Genomic DNA, 18984 nt, shown 5'->3' on the forward strand with positions numbered 1-18984 from the left:
CTGCTCTCACATTCACCTCACTGCGATGATTGACATATATATCTGTTTGACAGAAAGACAAAGTCCAATTCAATATCTACCTCAAACCCGGATCAAAGCCAAATACCTCCACAACCAACTCCACGCCCCCAGAAAAGCCGTAATGCCCGTAAACAGAATCAATGTCCCATATTCCGTCTCATAGCCATTCCCATTCCCATTCCCACCCCCTAGTCCCCCATACTGAATCAACGCCGTACTCAACGGTCCACTGATAACATTCCCAATTCCCCTCCCCCCAGCCAAAAGTCCAAAAACCAGCCCGGTTTCCAACGATGGCGAGTCACGTTTAATCTGCGTCAAGACGCCGGACCAGGTAGAGCTGAAGCCACCAGCGAAGAAACCATACGTGGTTGAGAAGAGGACAAGGAGGGCGATTGCAGAAGATGACGACGAGGACGAGGATGATAGACCCCAGAACAGGAAGACGGGAACGGCGGAGCCAATGGAGGATAAGAGCATGATATTTGTGACGGCGAAGCGATCGCAGAGGGAACCGAGGATGATGCCGCCGAAGACGGAGGTTGCGTTGAAGAGAGCTACCAGGAGGGTGCCTGTTGTTTGGGACAGACCCATGGCGGTTGTGGTGTAGGAGGGGAGGTAGGTTGTTGGGAGGAAGTATCCGAAGCTCTGGATGATGTTGCCCAGCTGGAGCATCCAGAAGGTGGCGAGTTTCAGGAAACTGAGGTCCAGGCGACGTGCTGAGGTGGATGAAGCTGGTGGGATACGGGGTTTGACAAAGGGTAGTGCGAGGAGGGTGGTGACGAGCTTGTCCACCTGATTAGACATTGTATTCAAGGAATCTGTAAAGAAACGAAATGCCCACCGTTGTCACAGCCCACGCCCTCAATGTAGTCCTAGACCCAAACCGCTCAAGACAAGCACTGGCAATAAAAGGAAGAGCAACACCCGAGATGCTCTTAGCAGCCCACATAATGCCATACGCAAGACCTTTCTTCTGCACGAACCACTGGTCGAGATATAAAGTGGTTGGGCTGAAGAGCAGCCCATTCCCAATGGCACACAGCACCCCCTGTGTCGCTATCAAGTGCCAGACACAGACAGAAAAGGACGAAAGCACAGATCCAGCGACAGTCAAGACGAGGCCGACTGGAACGCAGTATCGAAGCAGATGTGGATAGCGGGTGAGAAGTGTGAAAGTGACTGGGGAGAGAAGATAAAGGATTCCCTACACGAGTCAGTGGGTTGATCCGGTTAAGAGATATTCTATACCGTTGATGTGGTTCCCACGATAGCCAAATCATTCTTACTGCCCTTCAGTACATCATGACTGGAGAGATTCTCCTGGAAAATACCCGACACGAGAGAGAAGCCCGCACCATCATCGTTAGAGAAGGATTACGATGGTGTAGTGGACGACATACCCCAGACAGGGAGCTGGATTAGACAGCATGACGCCAGCATCAACCAGGCATCTCTGCCTCGATCGGTAGGAGGCAGAGATGCTTGTTCAATCTCAATCAAGGAAATAGCTGTTGACATGGTAAGAAAGCCGGAGAGAAGGAAGAGAGAAGAAGGGAGCAAGAGAAGATCTACCCCGCATAAACAGGACGAAGCACATGACTCACTGATAGATCGATCAACTACATCTAGACTCAGTATTCGTCGTGAAGATCATGAATCATCTGGACATTGAATATCCTACTCAAGCGTCAAGCAGAAGTTCAGTCATTGCTACTCTGCGGCATATCCATCATGTACTACACAGGGAGCATCGTCAGAAGAAGAGAATGAAATGAAAATCACAGATACTAAGGACATATCATCAAGTAGATCCTGTCCTTGAGCGACATGTTTCTGGTCCACCTGAACCCAGCCCAAATCCAGCCCCAGAGTATTTTCCTTGAAACCCTTCCCAATCCACGCCTGGTACGCCATTTCGTCGTAAATCACAAGATACACGAAGTCACGGCTAGAACGCCTATTCCCATCGTTTACAAATCGAATAATAATAGTAATAATAAAAAGAAAAAAAAAGAAGAAGAAGAATAAAGGGGGCATCACAAAATCTTCCACAAAAAGAAAAAAAAAAAAAAAAAAAAAAAAAAAAAAAAAGAAGAAAACAAAAGTCGAAAGGCTCTAAAGGATTTTTCAACCAACTCCACATAACCCATATTAAAGGATGAAAACACAATTAGGAGGTGACAGACGAGATGTGAGAAGAATGCGTCGATTCAGGGACATCCTTCATCGCGACATCCGGCGAGCTCGGACTTTCGGGCTTGCTAGGTTCAGCGTCCCCGGAGGGTTTGGTAGGTGTGCGTGAGCTGTCGACGGCTGCTGATTCACCATTAGCCGGGGATTGTGCTGAGGGCGACTTTGGCGGAGGAAGCATCGCTGTGGCCTGCGCTTGTGGTTTCTCCGATGTGGGTGTCGCCTTAGAGCCTCTGCGGATGAGATAATCGCCCAGACTGAGTTTCTTCTTGACCGGACTAGGGGCGGTGATACCTGACCCAGGAGCTGGTACACTGAGCTGCGAGGAATGATCCACGGTCGACGGAGGTGACATACTCGATGCAGTGCCTGATCCAGGGCTGACAGCAGCAAGAGGTGCAAATTTGTTGGTAGGAGTGGGTGGGGCGAGAAGGTTGATACCATGACCGTTCAGAGGAAGTCGCGCATTATGGGCTGCTGTGGATGGCCATGGTGGAGGTAGAAGAGGTCTGGATGAATCTCGCACCGATCGAGGTGACCCTGCATCCAAATCCGGATTCGTAGAAGTATCATCACGTAAGTCCATCTCGCGCTGTGGTTGGCGCACGGAGACATTTGGCGTGGGTGAATCAAGGTCCTTCATTTCCACATCACCCTTGTCGATCGAGCTGCTTGGAGGGGTGGGATGTCGAATTCGTCGTGTACTAGATGTGGGGGAGCTCAGCATGGCCACACTATCTGATTTAAACGGTGTCGAAACGGACACCTTCTCTTCGAACTTCAACCGATCGGCATGACATCGCTTCAGTAGACGTTGTGTGAGTGGTACAAAGCTAGGCCGACGAGGAGACGGGAGTGGAGATGTGGGGGGAGCGTCATCCGCATCAGGTTCGGTTTGGATGGCTGAATCAACATATCGGGCGCGTCCTAATGGAGAGCGCACCGGAGGAGTACTGGAGCCAGATACTTTCCTGGGCGACCCATGACGAGGCGGGCCCGGGGAGATTGCGGATGGAGGCGAGCGAGACGGATTCCCAGATCCAGTATCCAGATGAAGTGGCTTTATTGACGTGGCCTGGTGGGTGAAATACCCTGCTTGCGCAGAGCTCCCAACAGTGGGCGTTGTTGCCTGGCCACTGGGACGCTTCTTCTTTCGATGGGTTGATGCATGTTGATCCAGTTCCAGCTGCTGGAACTTTTTCTCTGCCGCGGCGATTTTGCGTTTTTCCCGGGCCGAAAGCTCGGATTCACCAAAGCCAGAATGTTCATTGGCCAGTGTGGGAGTGAGGTCACGACTGCGAGTCTGCCCCCGCGCGGAGCCAGACGCGGACCGACTGTCAGCCTGGTCATCGTCATCCGGGTTCTTGTTAACCTCACTACCAGCGCGGCTGTTGGTGGACGGCGGGGTGATGTTTGGCCTGCTCTTGGTCTTTTTACGCTTGCCATTGGCTTGCTTCATCCCCGGATCGAATGATTTAGGGTGCCGCCGCCGATCCACACTGGATAGGAGACACGTGGGCGGTGGGTCGCAAGCGCAGCCACCAAAATGGGCGAGCACATTGCTAATGCAGATGGCAGCTGCATCCTGGGTGTTGTTGTCACTAGACTCCTGCTTGACGAGACCGTTGGTTGACTCGAAAAGCTGGGGATCCAAGTACCACATGGCGGTGATTTCCGAGTTGGCTGGAATGTCCTCTTTGGCGACGAAGCAAAAATGATACTCAACTTCGTTTGTGATGTAGGTCTTCATGGTGACATTAGGGCGACATGAGCGTCGTACGTAGCGGAGCATGCTGCCCTCATGCCGGCTGTCAACGTAGAGTGGGAGTTGGGGATGGAAGAAGACAAAAGGCTCTGGATGGCGCAGTTCCTGCCATCGATTGATGGGATCCAAACAGTAGTCCCTCAAGAGCCCAATCTTGCCTGTGATTTCACCCACGATCTCATCTTTGGCTACCGTATCGCGAGTTGTGAGGATCTTCCAGGTTGGATGTTTGCCATCCACATCGATCGTGGAATCGGTGATCGACTCGGTTGACAGAACGGGCCAGTTGGATCGATCGAGTTCTGTGTCTGTCCAGGTAAAGATGTCTTGAGCAGACCGCCCGTTGGTAACGCGCGCAAGCGCACTTGGTTCTGTCACCCATGATGCCAGGTCTGCCGCCAGGGGCAAGTTGACAAAAAGATTACTATCCATGTCGGCATGGCCTTGGTCACGCTCGTAAAGGTTCATAAACTCATTCGAATACAAGGGGATAGATGGTCCCAGGGATTTTGTGGGGCTCATAGAAGTCGCAGCACGTTTTCGGACATCTGGTGGAAGAGCAGGAGCCCCAGAGATAGAGCTGATAGAACCAGACGAGCGATGGTGGTTGGTTTTGGCTTTTTTAGCCGGCGGCTGGTCGCGAGCGCCCGGCTCGGTACGGTTATGAAAGCCATTCACCTGCTCACCATGCTCCCTGGTCTTCTTCTTGTGGGTTTTCGCACCCGACCGTTTGGTCTTCCGGTCACCGCCATCGCCCTGTTCCCTGAGGCGCCGTTGCCGCTCGGTGGCGCGCCGGCCATCCAGAGAGCGAGGCTCGCAGTCCACGCAGTTGTGGACATCTGGCACACCCCGAGCGTGGTAGTAGCATTCGATATGCTGCCACGTCTCGCACCCTTCACAGAAAACCGTGTTGCCATCATCATCTTCAAACGCGCAGATGCATTTGATGGTGTACGGTTCCTCCTCGTCGGGAGCGATGGAGTCGGAAACGGCGCCGTTGAGGGCGGGCGAGTTCAGAGGGACGGTGACCGGATACTGCTCCGTGGTCGAATGCGTGATGGCGACTGAGGAGGTATCTGTCATAATCCGACAGGATACCCCCTCTGGAATCGGATAGACGCGCGTTTCTCGAGGGATGGAGGGAATGAGGGCTTCAGGTAACCCGTCAAGGCCCAACAGGCATGTCAGCTGCCACGCAAAGGAGAATCACCTTTTGATCACCCTTCACACGACAAACACGAGGGGATCCACCAAGAGAAACCTGTTATTCCCCACAGCAAACTACACTGTGTCCTCTGGAAATGGGTCTAGGTGAACCTGAAGATGATCGCACCAAGGAGGGATGAATGTAAAACGGGATTCGTTAACGTCGTAGAAGCGGTAGAATCGGATCGAGGTTGTGGGATCGAGCGAGCAGGCGACCAGAGAGGAAGGATCGAAGGATTAAAGTCGTCGACCTCTATCGCGCGTGCGACCGTGAGAAAGCAGGCTGGAATCGAAAGGACGAAGATGAAGAGACGGACGGACCACGAATCGCATCGAGGGAGGAAGAGCCAGGAGGTGAGAAGATAGAAGACTGAGGATGGAAAGGTGAGGATAATAAGAAGGGAAAAAGAAGACAAGATAGAAACCAGAAGAAGAAGGGAGGGGAAGACGGATGGAAGGTGAATGAGAAGGGGAGGGAGAAACGAAAACGAGAGTAGGAGAGAGAGAGGGTGAAGGAGGGAGAGGAGGGAATGGAGGGAAGGGAAGAAGAGCTCGGGAAGAGGCGAGAGTGAACCAAGCGAAGAGAAGAAGAGGAGAGGAGGAGAAAGGAGAGCAGCAGCGCAGAACCTCAACCGCAGCAGCAGAGGAGCAGCAGCAGAGCAGAGCAGTTGGAACGGACAAGAAAGAAGAACTGGACTGCGGCTACTGCCACGGCGTGGCCAGTTGCAGCGCGTCTGAAACGCAGGATGGAAGCGGAATAGCGTGGGAGGGAAAGCGGCCTTTTTTTTTCAAGGAAGTCGAAGGAACAAAAGGGAACCTCAGGCCAAGATCTTATTGCCACGGCCGGATCAGAGGGAAAAAAAAGAAAAAAAGAATCTCGAGGCTGGCCGGAAACGAACGCCAAACCGGGGATGGATGGGAGGCGCTGATTGGCGGACCAGCGAGTGGGACACGACGCTTGGCCAGTTCCGGCAGGTGGAGGACAGGCTAAGCCCAGAGAGGAATGGTCAGGGCCAAGATCCAGATTGGGGATAGCGGGGGTGTAGATTGGGAATGGGGGCATGTCAGAAAGAGTAGAGAGATAGAACGAGGATAGGAGAAAGAGAGAGAGAGAGAGATGAAAAGGGAGAGAAAGAAAGAGGGATAGAATTAAGATGGAGCGATAGAGGGGAAAAAGAATACTTGACCTCGAGGCATCTTGGATAAACGATAGACTGTCATGTCAGTTCATCAACACAACACACCACCACAGACGAAAGAGAAAGACAGCATCAACAATGAAAAGAAAGTCAGCATCTGTTCATCAGTGGGAGAGCAAAGTTGAGCAAAGAGTATAGAGTCCAAAAGTCTCTTTCAGTATCGCAACCCCTCGGTCAGGAGGACAAGGTCACAAGGCCAGGCTGACGGCATCATGTCACGGCCAAAACAACCAGGAAAGAAGACATGGATAGCACAGTAGAAACCCGTCTCTGTAGAAAGAACATGACAAGTTGTGATGTGATGATGATGTCCTTTGGTGGTTTTTATGTCTGGTCCTGATATTCGACCAGACCACGGAAACGCAAGGGCGGGAAACCTGGGAAATAGACGATTGAGAAATGATTGAATATAGATTGGATCATTTGCTGTATTCGCCTAGAAGGGAATCTTCAGGGGGTAGGGAGCGAGAAGAGTGGGTGAGCGAGTTGGGAATAATAGGAAAATACCCAGAATAGTACTCTGGATAAAGTAGCGGATAGAAAGAAGTGAAGATTGGGTGGAAGTGACAGCTTGGGGAAGAAAGTCATCTGGGTGGCACGGAGAGAGGCAAGGGGAAGGAGGAGATGCGATGGAGATGAGATGGAGCGGAAAGGGAGAAGAGAAGGGGAAATTGCAGGATCGAACGGAGAGACAGAAACAACAAAATAGAGGCACGAAGAAGGGCGAGAGAAAAGATGAAAGGAAGATGAAGCGAAACGACGGGCGACAGACGGACTAGACGATGCTGGCCCAAAGCTCAGGCACTGCCAAAAGCGGTCGAGATGGAGAAATTATTCGGATTCCCTCTGCTTCCTGGTTCACGCTTGTTGTGTCCCTTTCGCCTTGGTTTTTTTGCTTTTGCCACGCTTTTTTCTTTTTCCCAACTGTATGTAAGTAATAAATCCTCTCCAAATATTAACATCGACTGTCGATCATTGCAAGTGGATCGCCCGCCGTCAACTGATCGCTCGACACGCGCTTTGCGGCCGCCCTCTCAAGCACAACGGCCAGCTGGCATTGGGTACCAGGTGATGCAGTACGCTTTGTGTTTTGTGAATTATCAACCCAGATGAACGGATGAATACAGCATGAATATCATATACATAATGCTAGTGATTGTTTTCTAAGAATATTCTAGGTCTATCGTCGCATCGGATCAACTCTCACCCCAAGAGAAACAATCACCACTCTCATCAGGAAATACATCTCACGTCCTGCCTTTTCTTGTCGAGCCAGGTCGTCGAGGTTCAGCGTCAAAGTCTGGGAGACCAAGATTCGGGAGATCCAAGTCCAGAGGGAAAAAGGTCGGAAGTTCGATTTCAAATTTGCCCTCGTCCTGTCGAGATGGCTCCTCCACTACATTCCCACCCTGTTCGATACTGACCTCCTTGGTTTTCACGTTGCGTCGAGTAATAGCATCCCTCGCTTGGTGTCCAAAGTACAAGAGCAGATACGTAGGAATCCCGAGATATGCTGGAATCAACTTGCTCGCGGTTAACTGGGAGGGTGCTGCGACAATGATTCCATTGATCAGAGGCAACAAAGTACAGCTCGCGATACCAAAGTATGCCCCATATGGCTGAATTCGGGCCCGATAGACAGGAGCAAAGCCTTGTGTTTCGGTCGCCCGACGGAACTGAAGATACGAAACGCAGGCGCCCAGCCATGAAATGTACCCAGAGGTTGTGATAAAGTGCATCAGCCAATTGAAAACGACTGAGCTTGATGTAGCCAGAGATAGATACGCAAATCCGGAGAACAGCGCCGATGTGATGACGGCCACGTACGGCACTCCCCATCTTGTGCGGGCTTGAAACAAGGCAGGGGCATGCCCCGACTCCGACAGTGTACACAGAGTTCGCGAAGAGAGATAGAGAAAAGAGCGACCCGAGGCCACGGATGAGAGCAGTATCGTTATAGTCGCGACGATGGGTAGGACTGGGAGCTGGGAGTTCCTTATACCGATCATGTATGGTGAGAAACCAGCACCAAGGCCGCTATTCGTCAGGGATGGCTCGGTGAAAGGACTCATCAAGCCGACGGACACGGCACTAATGATGTACATGAAGACGAGTTGGATATTATCGATTCGTGCCACGCTGAAGATGCTTGGGCGAACTTTTGAGTCGACCTCTTCAGCTCTATGGACCGTCAACTCGGGCTGGAAGATAAAGGAAACGGCGCTGTAGAGTAGGCACTGTAATAAGCCCAAGAAGCGTCCTGCAGGGCCGCTGATCAGGTACTCGTTCATGGCACCGGGATTATTCCAATATGAAAACCCTCGTATTCCGGTTCCAGGGACCCCGCGAATGGCTAGAGCGACTGAGACAATTGCCAATCCACCAGTCGTGACATATTTCAGGCCAGAAAAAAAGGCTTCCGATCGCTTGAATGCTCTTTCAGGAAGAAGGTTGAAGAGGAAGATAATTGCTGTGATTATACTGACTCGAATCGCAACGGCAGGTCCGGGAATCCACATCCCGACGTGGACAATAGCGTTGGTGATCTCGAAAGGTACCAGCATTGCTAGGGAATACCACCGAAGGTAGCCCATTGAGAACGCCATATGGTTCGAAGAGTATCGATAGGCATGAGTCACCAGTGTTCCACCCTTCTCAGGCATATGCGCTGAAATCTCCGCAACAGCTGTCGTTAAGCAATAGACCAATACGGATATGAAAGAAAAAGAGAGCAGCAACGAGGCAGGACCACCGGCGGCCAAAGCCTGGCCTGAGCCGATAAATAAGCCAGTTCCAAGAGTCGGATTAAGTACCATGATGGCGAGTTAAGAATAATGACCCTTGATAGGGTTATGGATTCATTAGAAGAACGAATAGGTAGCGTGGATAGGTAGCGAACGAACGGAAGAGCCAGCTACACGTAGATACACTCGAATAGACTACCAGCAGGGTAGGTTCCGGTCGCAACCGCCCTGCTAGACATTGATCCTGTGTGAGATCGTTGGGAAACCACGAAGAGCATGAATTAAGTTCTCTTGGTCGGCGAAAATCCCATGTCTATAGACATTTGACCATATAAGCTCAGTTATCTGAGTTCCAAGAATGCAGAGGCGAAGAATAATTAAATAGAATCAGACATGGAGACATGCCATGATTGAATGGGTATCACAGTTTATCAAATGCAGACATGAGGCAAAAGGGGTAATCACAGAAAAGGAAGTAGTCGAGAAGGCCGCAGCAAAGAGAAAGAGCATCCCATCCCATCCTCTTCAACACGCAGAAATTAAACACAGCAGGCATGGAAACATAGTTTCGAGAAGAAAAGCAAGCTACTGATATGCCATGTTGGTTTCGGCATACTCTAGCCATTCACCTAACAAGGACTTTTTCCAAAATCGAACAGTTCCGTCATCACCAGACGAGATGAGACAGTCACCTATAACAGTTAATCAAGGAATACTATGCAGGGATATAAAACTTACCAGCATACGAAAACTCGACTTGCCACACGTCGAGATGCTTGCTATCAATACATGCGACTTCTCTGTAGGAATGCTCGAATTGCGAGTCACCGGTCGCTGGGCGGTTAGACATGGATGCAGGGGGGCGATTTGCAAGAGCAGAGCCAATGCCGGATTGTGTTGTTGCGCGCATCGATGGCGACTGGGTGAGTGCACCATGACGGCCATTCGACTTCTGAGTGCCATTGCTGGATATTGAGGTATAAACTTCGTAAACACGAACAAAGCCATCCTTGCAAGCACTAGCGATAAGGTCGTATCCTCGAACTGAGCCATTGGCCCAGGAGATATCTCGCACAAGACCGCCGTGTCCGCTCAATTCAATGGCGTGATAGAACCGGCGATTGGAGTCTGTGCGATACACCTTGACTGTATCCATGGCGGCCACCACGAGGGAGAGGCTCTTACGATCCGAGTTGGGTAGAACCGAATGCGTTCTATCCGACGGATCATGGTGAAATTGGACTTTGAAACTGGTCTCCTCGCCTCGCTGTGGCACGGCGCAGACCCGGAATTGATCGAGAGGCTGCCAGTCAGCGAGCGTGTCCGGGGTCACAGGCTCCATGACCATAAGATAGCCATCGCGAGTGATGACAGCAAGCCATGACTCCAGGTCGATATTACGGAAGTCCAGAGAAACAAACGGATGGCGATGGGGAGCCGTCATGCGAAAAATAGGCCTGAACCGTCGGCCCGAATTGGGCGGCTGCGTGACATCTTCTTGCCATATCTTACATTTCATGTCTTCTCCCACACTGCCAATATGCTGACCTGAAAACGGGCCATTCCAAGTAGCCTACAGAAGGAGCGTGAGACGAGCACCGCGCCAGACGCGAGGGAAGAAAGCTTACATCGCGGATTTCAGCGTCGTGAGCACGCCAGGTGTCTGTCAACTGCCATTCGCCATCTTTTTGGTCCCAGACCTTGATCCGATGATCAGACGAGGCTGTGACGATGCGATTGCCGTAGAAATTGAACTTGGTGACGGTAACTAGGTCACGATGGCCCGCGTCGAAGTCGGCGAATCCAGACGACATATCGGGCCGATCCGGTAGCTCGTTTTCAACAAAGCCAAGTTCAACCTCGGTCAATCCTTCTGACTGAGTGAATACAGACAGCAGGGAAGCAGGGATGAACAGCTGGGCGAGAGGCTCTAGAGTAGCCGTAGTTCAGTGGTGAAGCTGCCGCATGCATGGATTCGAGCTGGACGTGCATCAGCATGTGAAGCGCAACATAAACGGATTAGTCATATTGCGCTAGCTGACATAGGGAAGGCTGGTTGAGACTAGTGTTTCGCTTAGATAACCAAAAGGGGCAGATGGTCTGCTCCCCGCCTGCGAGCGGTCAGAGATCGCAGGCAGAATGGGGCTTGAAGCCAGATTGCGTCAGCTGCATTCGTGGCTTCGAGGACATTTAAATTCTCCGTTGGAATTATTGAGGAGAGATATCTGATATGGTGACGATCTGCTGCACGCCATGAGTTCTGCAAGTGCCCTCTCCAATGGGGAGACCTGGCGTCTCCTGGTTCTGGTGGGAGTCTGCGTAGGCGTCATGATCAACACGTTCCAGGGCGAAGGGGCGCCTTTGGTGGCATCAATTGCGTTTAGCGGAATTGCTTTTGCCATTACATTCAGTATGATCCGATGGCTGGGGCCAGTTTTTATGAAAGCTGGATTGAAAGGGAAGGATATGGCAAAGCCGAAGAAACCTGAAATGTATGTTCAATCCATTGAAGAGGGCTAGTACTGATACGAACAGACCAGAGACAATGGGGGCGGTTTGCGCGATTGTATATCTGCTAGCGCTTATCTTCTTCATTCCGTTTGCATTCTACAAGGATATTGTGGCGGCTACGTCTGGAGGAGGAAACCGAGATGTGGTTGTGGAAGTTGACCATGTCGAGAATGGTCGATTTCTGCATAGATTTCCGCATGGAAAGGTTAGCACTAATTTGATTGTTTGTTATGCTCAATGCTGACAGTCTAGCTTGCATCTTATCTTTCTGGCCTCCTGTCTCTACAATGTATTGTCATTCTCGGAATTGGAGATGATCTTCTCGACATCCGATGGAGACACAAAGTCCTGATTCCCGCATTCGGTGCAATTCCCATGTTGATCGTGTACTTTGTCGACTTTGGTGTGACGCAGGTTGTTGTCCCAGTGCCATTACAGGACTATCTGGGTACTATCGTTGACCTCGGCTGGTTATACTATGCGTACATGGCCGCCGTGGCCATCTTCTGCCCGAACGCCATCAACATGTTGGCAGGCGTGAACGGAGTGGAAGTCGCCCAGTCACTGGTGATTGCAGTGTTGTTGATTGCAAACGATCTTCTATACCTCGCGCCTTTTGCACCATTCCCGCATCCTGCCGTGGACTCGCATCTGTTTTCCATGTACTTCCTGCTTCCATTCGTGGGCGTGTCCCTGGCACTGCTATCTCACAATTGGTACCCATCCCAGGTGTTTGTCGGTGACACATACTGCTACTTTGCAGGAATGGTATTCGCAGTTGTCGGTATCCTGGGCCACTTTAGCAAAACCCTGCTCCTCCTCTTCATCCCTCAGATTTTCAACTTCCTCTACTCAACTCCCCAGCTCTTCAAACTAATCCCGTGCCCGCGCCACCGCTTACCAAAATTCAACGCCAGAACCGGCCTCCTCGAACCATCCGTGACAGTGTGGGATGTACCCCCGTCCAGGCTGATCGGGATTGGTCTGGAAATTCTGCACATGCTGAGACTAGTCCGGGTAACGAGGAACGAAAAGGGAAAGATAGTCGAGTCGACGAATCTGACTATTCTCAATCTGTGGCTGGTGTGGATGGGGCCGATGAGAGAGGATAGACTTGCGTTGAGTATGGTGTTTGTGCAAACGGTGTGTGGGTTGCTGGGGCTGTTTGTACGTCACCAGCTTGCGTTGTTGGTTTTTAGGGAGGATAATCTTTCTTTGGCTTGATTGGCAGTCTTTGTATATATAGATAGAGTTGAGTTTAACATGTTCACGTCCAGATCAACATACTCTTGGTAATGGCATAGACAACCCGAACTTTTCAATTCACTAGAACTACCTCTTATATATCCACTACACTATGGTATATATCACCTAGCTCTAATATCTACTAGACAAAATTACTCACTGCCCCCAACCCATATCAACTAATATCATCACCAACTCCAATTACTATTCCTGTAAGTACACGTGACTTACTCTCCGCTCTTTGCTGTGGGTTGGAATGTGCACTTGCAATTGAGCATAATTTCTAAATCAGCTGGACGAAAGGACAGAATGAAACCTCCGGTTCCATATGTGACGGGCTGGCAGTTCACCGTTCAAAAACATCTTCCTCCTCCTCCCACCAAAGTTACCCCCGATTGCTGCATAAATGACGATACTGGTGAGATGGAAAGCAGAGAGATTGACCGCGTGGAACGATGTCTACTTCATCCTCCGTTACAAGGGTCCTACGACTCCTCTCGCGTTGATCTTCACATTTATGACACCTTGCGTGTTGGAGACAACCATAACGCCCAGTTGGTCGTGGTTGATGTTCTTGCAGCAGACCGTCCCTTAGAAAGTCTAGAAGGAAAGCGCGTCGTTGCTAAGATATATGACCCTTTATATTTTGACGATGATGAAGGATACATCAACCCTTTTGCTAGTGTTGACAAGCACTACACACACGAAGCTGAGCTATATAAGGCATTTTCAGATCTTCAGGGCTCTATGATTCCAGGATACTATGGGGCTTTTTCATTGGATATCTTTGTCAATTCATCAACTAAGCGCTGCGTCCGCCTTATTCTGATAGAATTTGTACCTGGATTGCCAATGCGAGACTGTCAGCCCCGCACACTGCCACGCCAATGTCGCCAAAGTATCATGAAGTCAGTGGTGGATTTTGAGACGCTGAGTTATACCAGAGATATCCTTCTTACGGATATTCATCCGAGAAACATCATCCTGGTCAATACTGGTGAACAGAAGCACACTGTTTTTATTGATTTTGGGGATGCTCTTTTTGGCCGGGCAGGTCGTTACACCAACCATTCAGACTCTGGACAATTTTCAGGGATATACATCTCCCCTTTACTGCGGTGGCATAAGGTTCACCGTCGTACTTTTGATTTTGATTCTTGGATTGACTGGGATTGGCAACACTGGCTTGAAGCTGAATATCAGCACACCGCTGAGTCAATAACGCAAGAGATGCGAGACAAGTTTCTTCCAAAATTCCTTCTGGGGCTATGAAGTGACGAGATATCGGTGAAGAGGGGTTGATATTTAGAGCTAGAGCATCGTCTTGAAAATGGTTCCGGCGAATGATACCTTGCCGATGTTCTGATGACGAGCTGAACTGTAATTCAATTGATGAAGAGAATGTTCTTCGAGCAGCATCAATGATCACCTGTATATGTCGAAACAAAGCGCTTGAAATTACTCAGGTGTTCATAAGGCCTTTGTTATCTTTAGTAGTGGCAGATGTTCCCTTCAATAGTTAACGCTGTTCAGCTCAGCTCTCTCTCTATCCATCTTCATGTCTATCTCATTAATCTCATCATCATGAAACAACCCCGTCGCATCATTCTCTGCCTCGATGGCACTGGCAACCAATTCCAAGGCAATGAATCAGACACCAACGTTGTCAAGATCTACAGATGCTGGATCGGTATTCCCCTGGTAAATTCCATATTACCCGCATATGTCTTCTTCCTCTGTCTATCTGTATAGTTTCAACTGAACTAACCCCTCAGCTGGCATTGGCACATATGTCAACGCCCCAGCCTCCAGAGTCACTTACTACAACCCCTGGCCCAAAATTACACCCCAAGTCGTCAAAACGGTCGACCAAGGAGTGGAATTCGACTATTCGACCTCGTGGATAGTGTCGGCCAGTTTGAAATCCCTTTTATCTCACTTCATACAGAGCCATCGCCAGTCCTTCGGCATGGTATATCCGTCATGCTGTGTCTATCCACGAGCGACGGCTCAAGTTCAAGCCTGTCCTGTTGATCCCAGACCCAGATGGTCCACCAGTCAATCTCAAAGAAGTCTGGTTTGCAGGCAACCACAGTGATATTAGAGGGTTTATCCTCTTGACCCAGGCCAGAAGCATCTCCTGCCCGATGCACCGCTGAACTGGATGATTCAGGTGGTGTTGAATATCGAGGGATCAGAGAGCAAAGTGTCCTTTCAGACGCTAAGTCGTCGAAGATGTGGCACAAGCAGAGAATGAATTCCTTGCGTTTCTTGTTCGATGACAGGCGAACCAGCCTCATGACACGCTGCGCTTTGGATGTGCATGTGTTTGATGGTCTTGCTGTAGTGGATTCTTGGTGAGCTCCTCTTCTCCACTCTGTATATCCATATCAGATATCACTGACAGAAAAGAAATTCTCCCCATCTTCACTCGTCTCGAACAACACCACGGCAGATGGATGCCCCAACATGGGCACACCTCGCGATCTCCCTTCCGATGCAGCAATCCACAGCAGCGTCAACGAAATGATCCATGGAAGCGGGCATTCTAAACCAGGAATCCATTCCCCGGCGAGGTGGAGATAACACCAACTGGCCTGATGTGGCGAGACTACCCTGATCATTCTGATTCTTCCTTAACATAATTATTCTCCATTCTTGTTCTTTATGTTGTTGTACAGCTGACTTCCGCTTTCGTCCTAGCGTCAGCCGGAGATAACTCCTCAGCTCCCCTCCCTCTTCTCTTCTCTTCTCTCTTTTTCCCCTTTGCATCTTTCATAATCTCAGTCAATTCAATTGATTATCCCATCCATTTCATCTCATCCAACTGACCGACGTCATGTCATTTGACCATCCGACTCGGAACCACCATAACTACCCATCCGAAAGTTGTCAGCAGTCAGCACCGTTAACTCCGTTCCTGACTCCATGCGGTCCCCGGTAGATCATCAGATCATTACCAAACTCAGCCCATCCCCGTCCTGCGTCCTGCCTATGCACCTTATGTCCGTTTGGTCATCCATTTGCATAAACCCCACAATATGATGCCTGGAGCATATTCACCGACTGTGGCTATCCTTCTCTCTTCAGACCCACGGGTGGAGTGGAGTGAGCCCGGAGTTAAGACAACGCCATGAAGTCATCGAGTCACCTTGTGGCTGCACTCCAGAATATAAATTAGCTTCCATCTGCTGAGTCGGGTTGTCAATTGTCTATTCTAAATCTGACTGACTCTTTAACAATCCCTTTCAACACTTCAATCTCAAGATGAATGAACTCTTCGCACCCGCCCCTGAGCCTACGACCGAACTCGGTCGATACCGGGTGCTCTCCTCCACGGCGGGCATTCGTGTATCGCCCCTCCAGCTGGGCGCCATGTCCATTGGCGACGCATGGTCTCAATTCATGGGATCAATGGACAAAGAACAGTCGTTCAAACTCCTGGATGCCTTCTTCGAGGCAGGCGGCAACTTTATCGACACCGCAAACAACTACCAAGCGGAACAATCCGAGGAATGGCTCGGCGAATGGATGGCATCGCGAAAGAACCGTGACCAAGTGGTGTTGGCGACCAAGTTCACCACCGACTACCGATCCTACGCTTTGGGCAAGGGTAAAGCTCCCAACAGCTGCGGAAACCACCGACGCAGTCTTCACATGAGTGTGCGTGACTCGCTGCGCAAGTTGCAGACCGACTGGATTGATATCTTGTATCTTCACTGGTGGGACCACACTACTTCGATTGAGGAGATCATGGACAGTTTGCACATTCTGGTTGAGCAAGGAAAGGTTTTGTATCTGGGAATCTCCGACTCTCCTGCGTGGGTTGTCAGCGCAGCCAACACCTATGCCCGTGCTCATGGAAAGACCCCATTCAGTGTCTACCAAGGTCGGTGGAATGTGATGCTGCGTGACTTTGAACGCGAGATTATCCCTATGGCTCGTCATTTTGGCATGGCTCTCGCTCCTTGGGATGTTCTGGGCAGCGGCAAATTCCAGACCAAGAAGGCCCTTGAAGAGAGAAAGAAGAACGGCGAGGGATTGCGCAGCATGTTTGGCCCAGACCAGACTGAAGACGAAATCCGAATGAGCGAGGCCTTGGCCAAGGTTGCCTCGGAACATGGCATTGAATCAGTGACAGCGATTGCCATTGCATACGTCATGTCCAAGGCGCCGAATGTGTTCCCTCTGGTTGGAGGCCGAAAGATTGAACACCTCCACGACAACATCCAAGCTCTCAAGATCAATTTGACTCCGGAACAGATTGAATATTTGGAAAGCGTCAAGCCGTTGGACGTTGGATTCCCCAACACCTTTATCGGACCGGACCCTAAGGTCACAGGGAAGGCAAGTTTACTGTTGGGGTCTAATGCTCCTTTTGCTTTTGTGCAGTCGTCCAAGGCAATTGGCCAATGATAGTTATTGTATATATTTAATTTAATCGTTCAATGTGATGACTCTCGCTCCACCTTTTTATCTCCCAGCGTCACGCCAATCTCTTTGACAACAAGCCAAGCAGGATAGAGGGCGATGGCCCAGAGACCGAAATTGAGATACGTACCTCCAACTGACGCCATGATGGAGATACTGCTGAGGCCATACTGACTTGTTAGCTGAAGTAGATAGAGTATGGAAGAATACTTACACTAACTGCCTGGGCAGCAGATTCCGTCCCTCGCAAGAGTCCAGCAATGCGAATAACCTCTTCTTCATCACGAGCCAGATTGCCCACAACAAAGTACCTAAACTGTTAGCAATCATCAAAACCAGCAGAGGGAGGACATACAAAAACATATAATTCAACTGGAACCCAGCAACCAGAAACAAAAACAGGGCAAATCCCCTCCCAAAACCCGGGTCACTCCAATCATACACCGGCTGCGACGCCCGAAATTCGGTCACGATGACCGTCCCCCAGATCCACCACGCACCCTGCAGTCCCAGCACGACGAAAAAGGCAATCCGAGATCGTTTCTTGAGCGAAATGGACCGGTTATCGATGAATGCGCCGAGCAGGTTCCCGACTGTCAGCGCCACGATACCGGAGAGGAATGAACCCAGAGCTCTAGCACGGACAGAGAACCAGAGATCTTCAAACGTGAACATGACTGCCTCCGAATATGCAGCCTGACAAATAAGAGGAATGATAAGCACAAAGTCCTTCCGGATGAACAACTTCGCCATCGCCTTGAACTCGGTCAACCCGCCATGCGTCAAGCCCAACTTCACAGCAACCCCATCAGACCTCTGCACTTTCTCCGGTTTATTCAGCAACAACCCAGCAAACGGGCCCAACGCTTGTAGTGCGATAAACACAATAAACACCGCATACGAGACACTCCCCGCCGTCGCCCGATGCGCATTAACGCCGAGATTAATCGCGCCTCCCAAAATCTGCCCTCCCACACGGAAACTCAACCAGAACCCCAAAAACCGTCCCTGGTTATACGGTTCCGGATAGGATAGTGCTACTGCCGCCTCTGCCATCCAGAATATCCCCGCGGAGAGCCCGCACAGCGCCGCGCCGAGGAGGATAAGCCACGATACGCCGTAGCGGTTATTCACGTACAGGCCCGCCGCGAAGGGGGCGTACCCCATTGTGCCGAGGATGAGGGTGTATTTTATGCCTATTGTGCGGACGAGCGGGCCGGAGAAGAAGAAACAGGATACCACCATTAGACCGAAGGTGAGGGCGTTCGCGGCGTTGACGAGGTAGGGCGATTCACTGCCCCCGCCGCCGAGGGAGTTCATGGCGCCCCAGATTCCGGGGGCGAGGAGGTTGCATATCCCGAGGATGAGGGCGTTGTAGAAGGTTGAGCGGTACCATTTTACTGCTTCATTAATATGGATGAGGTGAGGGATGGAAATGTGAGGGAGTACCTGGATAGGTGGTGTCGACAGGGGTAACCTCTTGATTGATAGATTTCGACATGTTGTCTGTCATGTCTGTCAATGCAAGATTAAACTGTCTGTCACTGCAGCTGTCAGAAATAAATAGTATCAATCCCCGATCTAAGAGGAAATACTCCGCCGTGATGCCTTTTCGACTATGATTACGTGCTCGCACGGCATCGCGTGCAGAATAGCATAATCAACTAAT

General features: G+C 50.5%; 9 protein-coding genes across 9 annotated transcripts; 4 read left to right on the top strand and 5 right to left on the bottom strand.

Annotated features, from left to right (window-relative positions):
* Positions 1–81: 81 nt before the first annotated feature.
* ASPWEDRAFT_31101 (putative PHD finger and SET domain protein) lies at positions 82–5062 on the bottom strand (the record flags this gene model as incomplete). Its single annotated transcript, XM_040833503.1, has 6 exons — positions 82–816; positions 866–1203; positions 1425–1532; positions 1629–1649; positions 1767–1981; positions 2211–5062. The coding sequence occupies 6 exons, from the start codon at positions 5060–5062 to the stop codon at positions 82–84; spliced, it is 4269 nt and encodes a 1422-aa protein (XP_040685842.1).
* Positions 5063–7430: 2368 nt separating this feature from the next.
* Positions 7431–9643, bottom strand: ASPWEDRAFT_44234 (putative proline permease). The gene is made up of 2 exons (XM_040836211.1): positions 7563–9643; positions 7431–7515 (listed from the first exon to the last, which is right to left on the bottom strand). The coding sequence occupies exon 1, from the start codon at positions 9198–9200 to the stop codon at positions 7632–7634; it is 1569 nt and encodes a 522-aa protein (XP_040685843.1). The 5' UTR covers positions 9201–9643; the 3' UTR covers positions 7431–7515; positions 7563–7631.
* Positions 9214–11084, bottom strand: ASPWEDRAFT_44236 (putative nuclear pore protein (SEH1)). The gene is made up of 3 exons (XM_040836212.1): positions 10757–11084; positions 9867–10701; positions 9214–9820 (listed from the first exon to the last, which is right to left on the bottom strand). Exons 1-3 carry the CDS (start codon positions 10940–10942, stop codon positions 9714–9716), a joined length of 1128 nt encoding a protein of 375 aa, XP_040685844.1. The 5' UTR covers positions 10943–11084; the 3' UTR covers positions 9214–9713.
* Positions 11085–11381: 297 nt separating this feature from the next.
* On the top strand, positions 11382–12863 carry ASPWEDRAFT_116729 (UDP-N-acetylglucosamine--dolichyl-phosphate N-acetylglucosaminephosphotransferase; the record flags this gene model as incomplete). The annotated part of the gene is made up of 3 exons (XM_040828678.1): positions 11382–11620; positions 11664–11844; positions 11892–12863. 3 exons carry the CDS (start codon positions 11382–11384, stop codon positions 12861–12863), a joined length of 1392 nt encoding a protein of 463 aa, XP_040685845.1.
* Positions 12864–13193: 330 nt separating this feature from the next.
* ASPWEDRAFT_186385 (uncharacterized protein) lies at positions 13194–14394 on the top strand (the record flags this gene model as incomplete). The annotated part of the gene is made up of 1 exon (XM_040832128.1): positions 13194–14394. One exon carries the CDS (start codon positions 13194–13196, stop codon positions 14154–14156), a length of 963 nt encoding a protein of 320 aa, XP_040685846.1. The 3' UTR covers positions 14157–14394.
* On the top strand, positions 14395–14729 carry ASPWEDRAFT_44238 (uncharacterized protein). Its single transcript, XM_040836213.1, has one exon. The coding sequence runs from the start codon at positions 14469–14471 to the stop codon at positions 14634–14636; it is 168 nt and encodes a 55-aa protein (XP_040685847.1). The 5' UTR covers positions 14395–14468; the 3' UTR covers positions 14637–14729.
* Positions 14730–14824: 95 nt separating this feature from the next.
* Positions 14825–15508, bottom strand: ASPWEDRAFT_71501 (uncharacterized protein; the record flags this gene model as incomplete). The annotated part of the gene is made up of 2 exons (XM_040839178.1): positions 14825–15261; positions 15364–15508. The coding sequence occupies 2 exons, from the start codon at positions 15506–15508 to the stop codon at positions 14825–14827; spliced, it is 582 nt and encodes a 193-aa protein (XP_040685848.1).
* Positions 15509–16151: 643 nt separating this feature from the next.
* On the top strand, positions 16152–17300 carry ASPWEDRAFT_116747 (aldo/keto reductase; the record flags this gene model as incomplete). Its single annotated transcript, XM_040828680.1, has 1 exon — positions 16152–17300. The coding sequence occupies one exon, from the start codon at positions 16152–16154 to the stop codon at positions 17298–17300; it is 1149 nt and encodes a 382-aa protein (XP_040685849.1).
* A 57-nt stretch (positions 17301–17357) lies between these two features.
* On the bottom strand, positions 17358–18942 carry ASPWEDRAFT_71503 (DUF895 domain membrane protein; the record flags this gene model as incomplete). Its single annotated transcript, XM_040839179.1, has 5 exons — positions 18765–18942; positions 17671–18715; positions 17530–17626; positions 17446–17497; positions 17358–17380 (listed from the first exon to the last, which is right to left on the bottom strand). Exons 1-5 carry the CDS (start codon positions 18826–18828, stop codon positions 17358–17360), a joined length of 1281 nt encoding a protein of 426 aa, XP_040685850.1. The 5' UTR covers positions 18829–18942.
* Between the last annotated feature and the right edge of the window lie 42 nt (positions 18943–18984).

The sequence above is a fragment of the Aspergillus wentii genome (genome assembly GCF_001890725.1).
Source record: "Aspergillus wentii DTO 134E9 unplaced genomic scaffold ASPWEscaffold_7, whole genome shotgun sequence".
In the NCBI taxonomy this organism is placed as follows: Eukaryota; Fungi; Ascomycota; class Eurotiomycetes; order Eurotiales; family Aspergillaceae; genus Aspergillus; species Aspergillus wentii.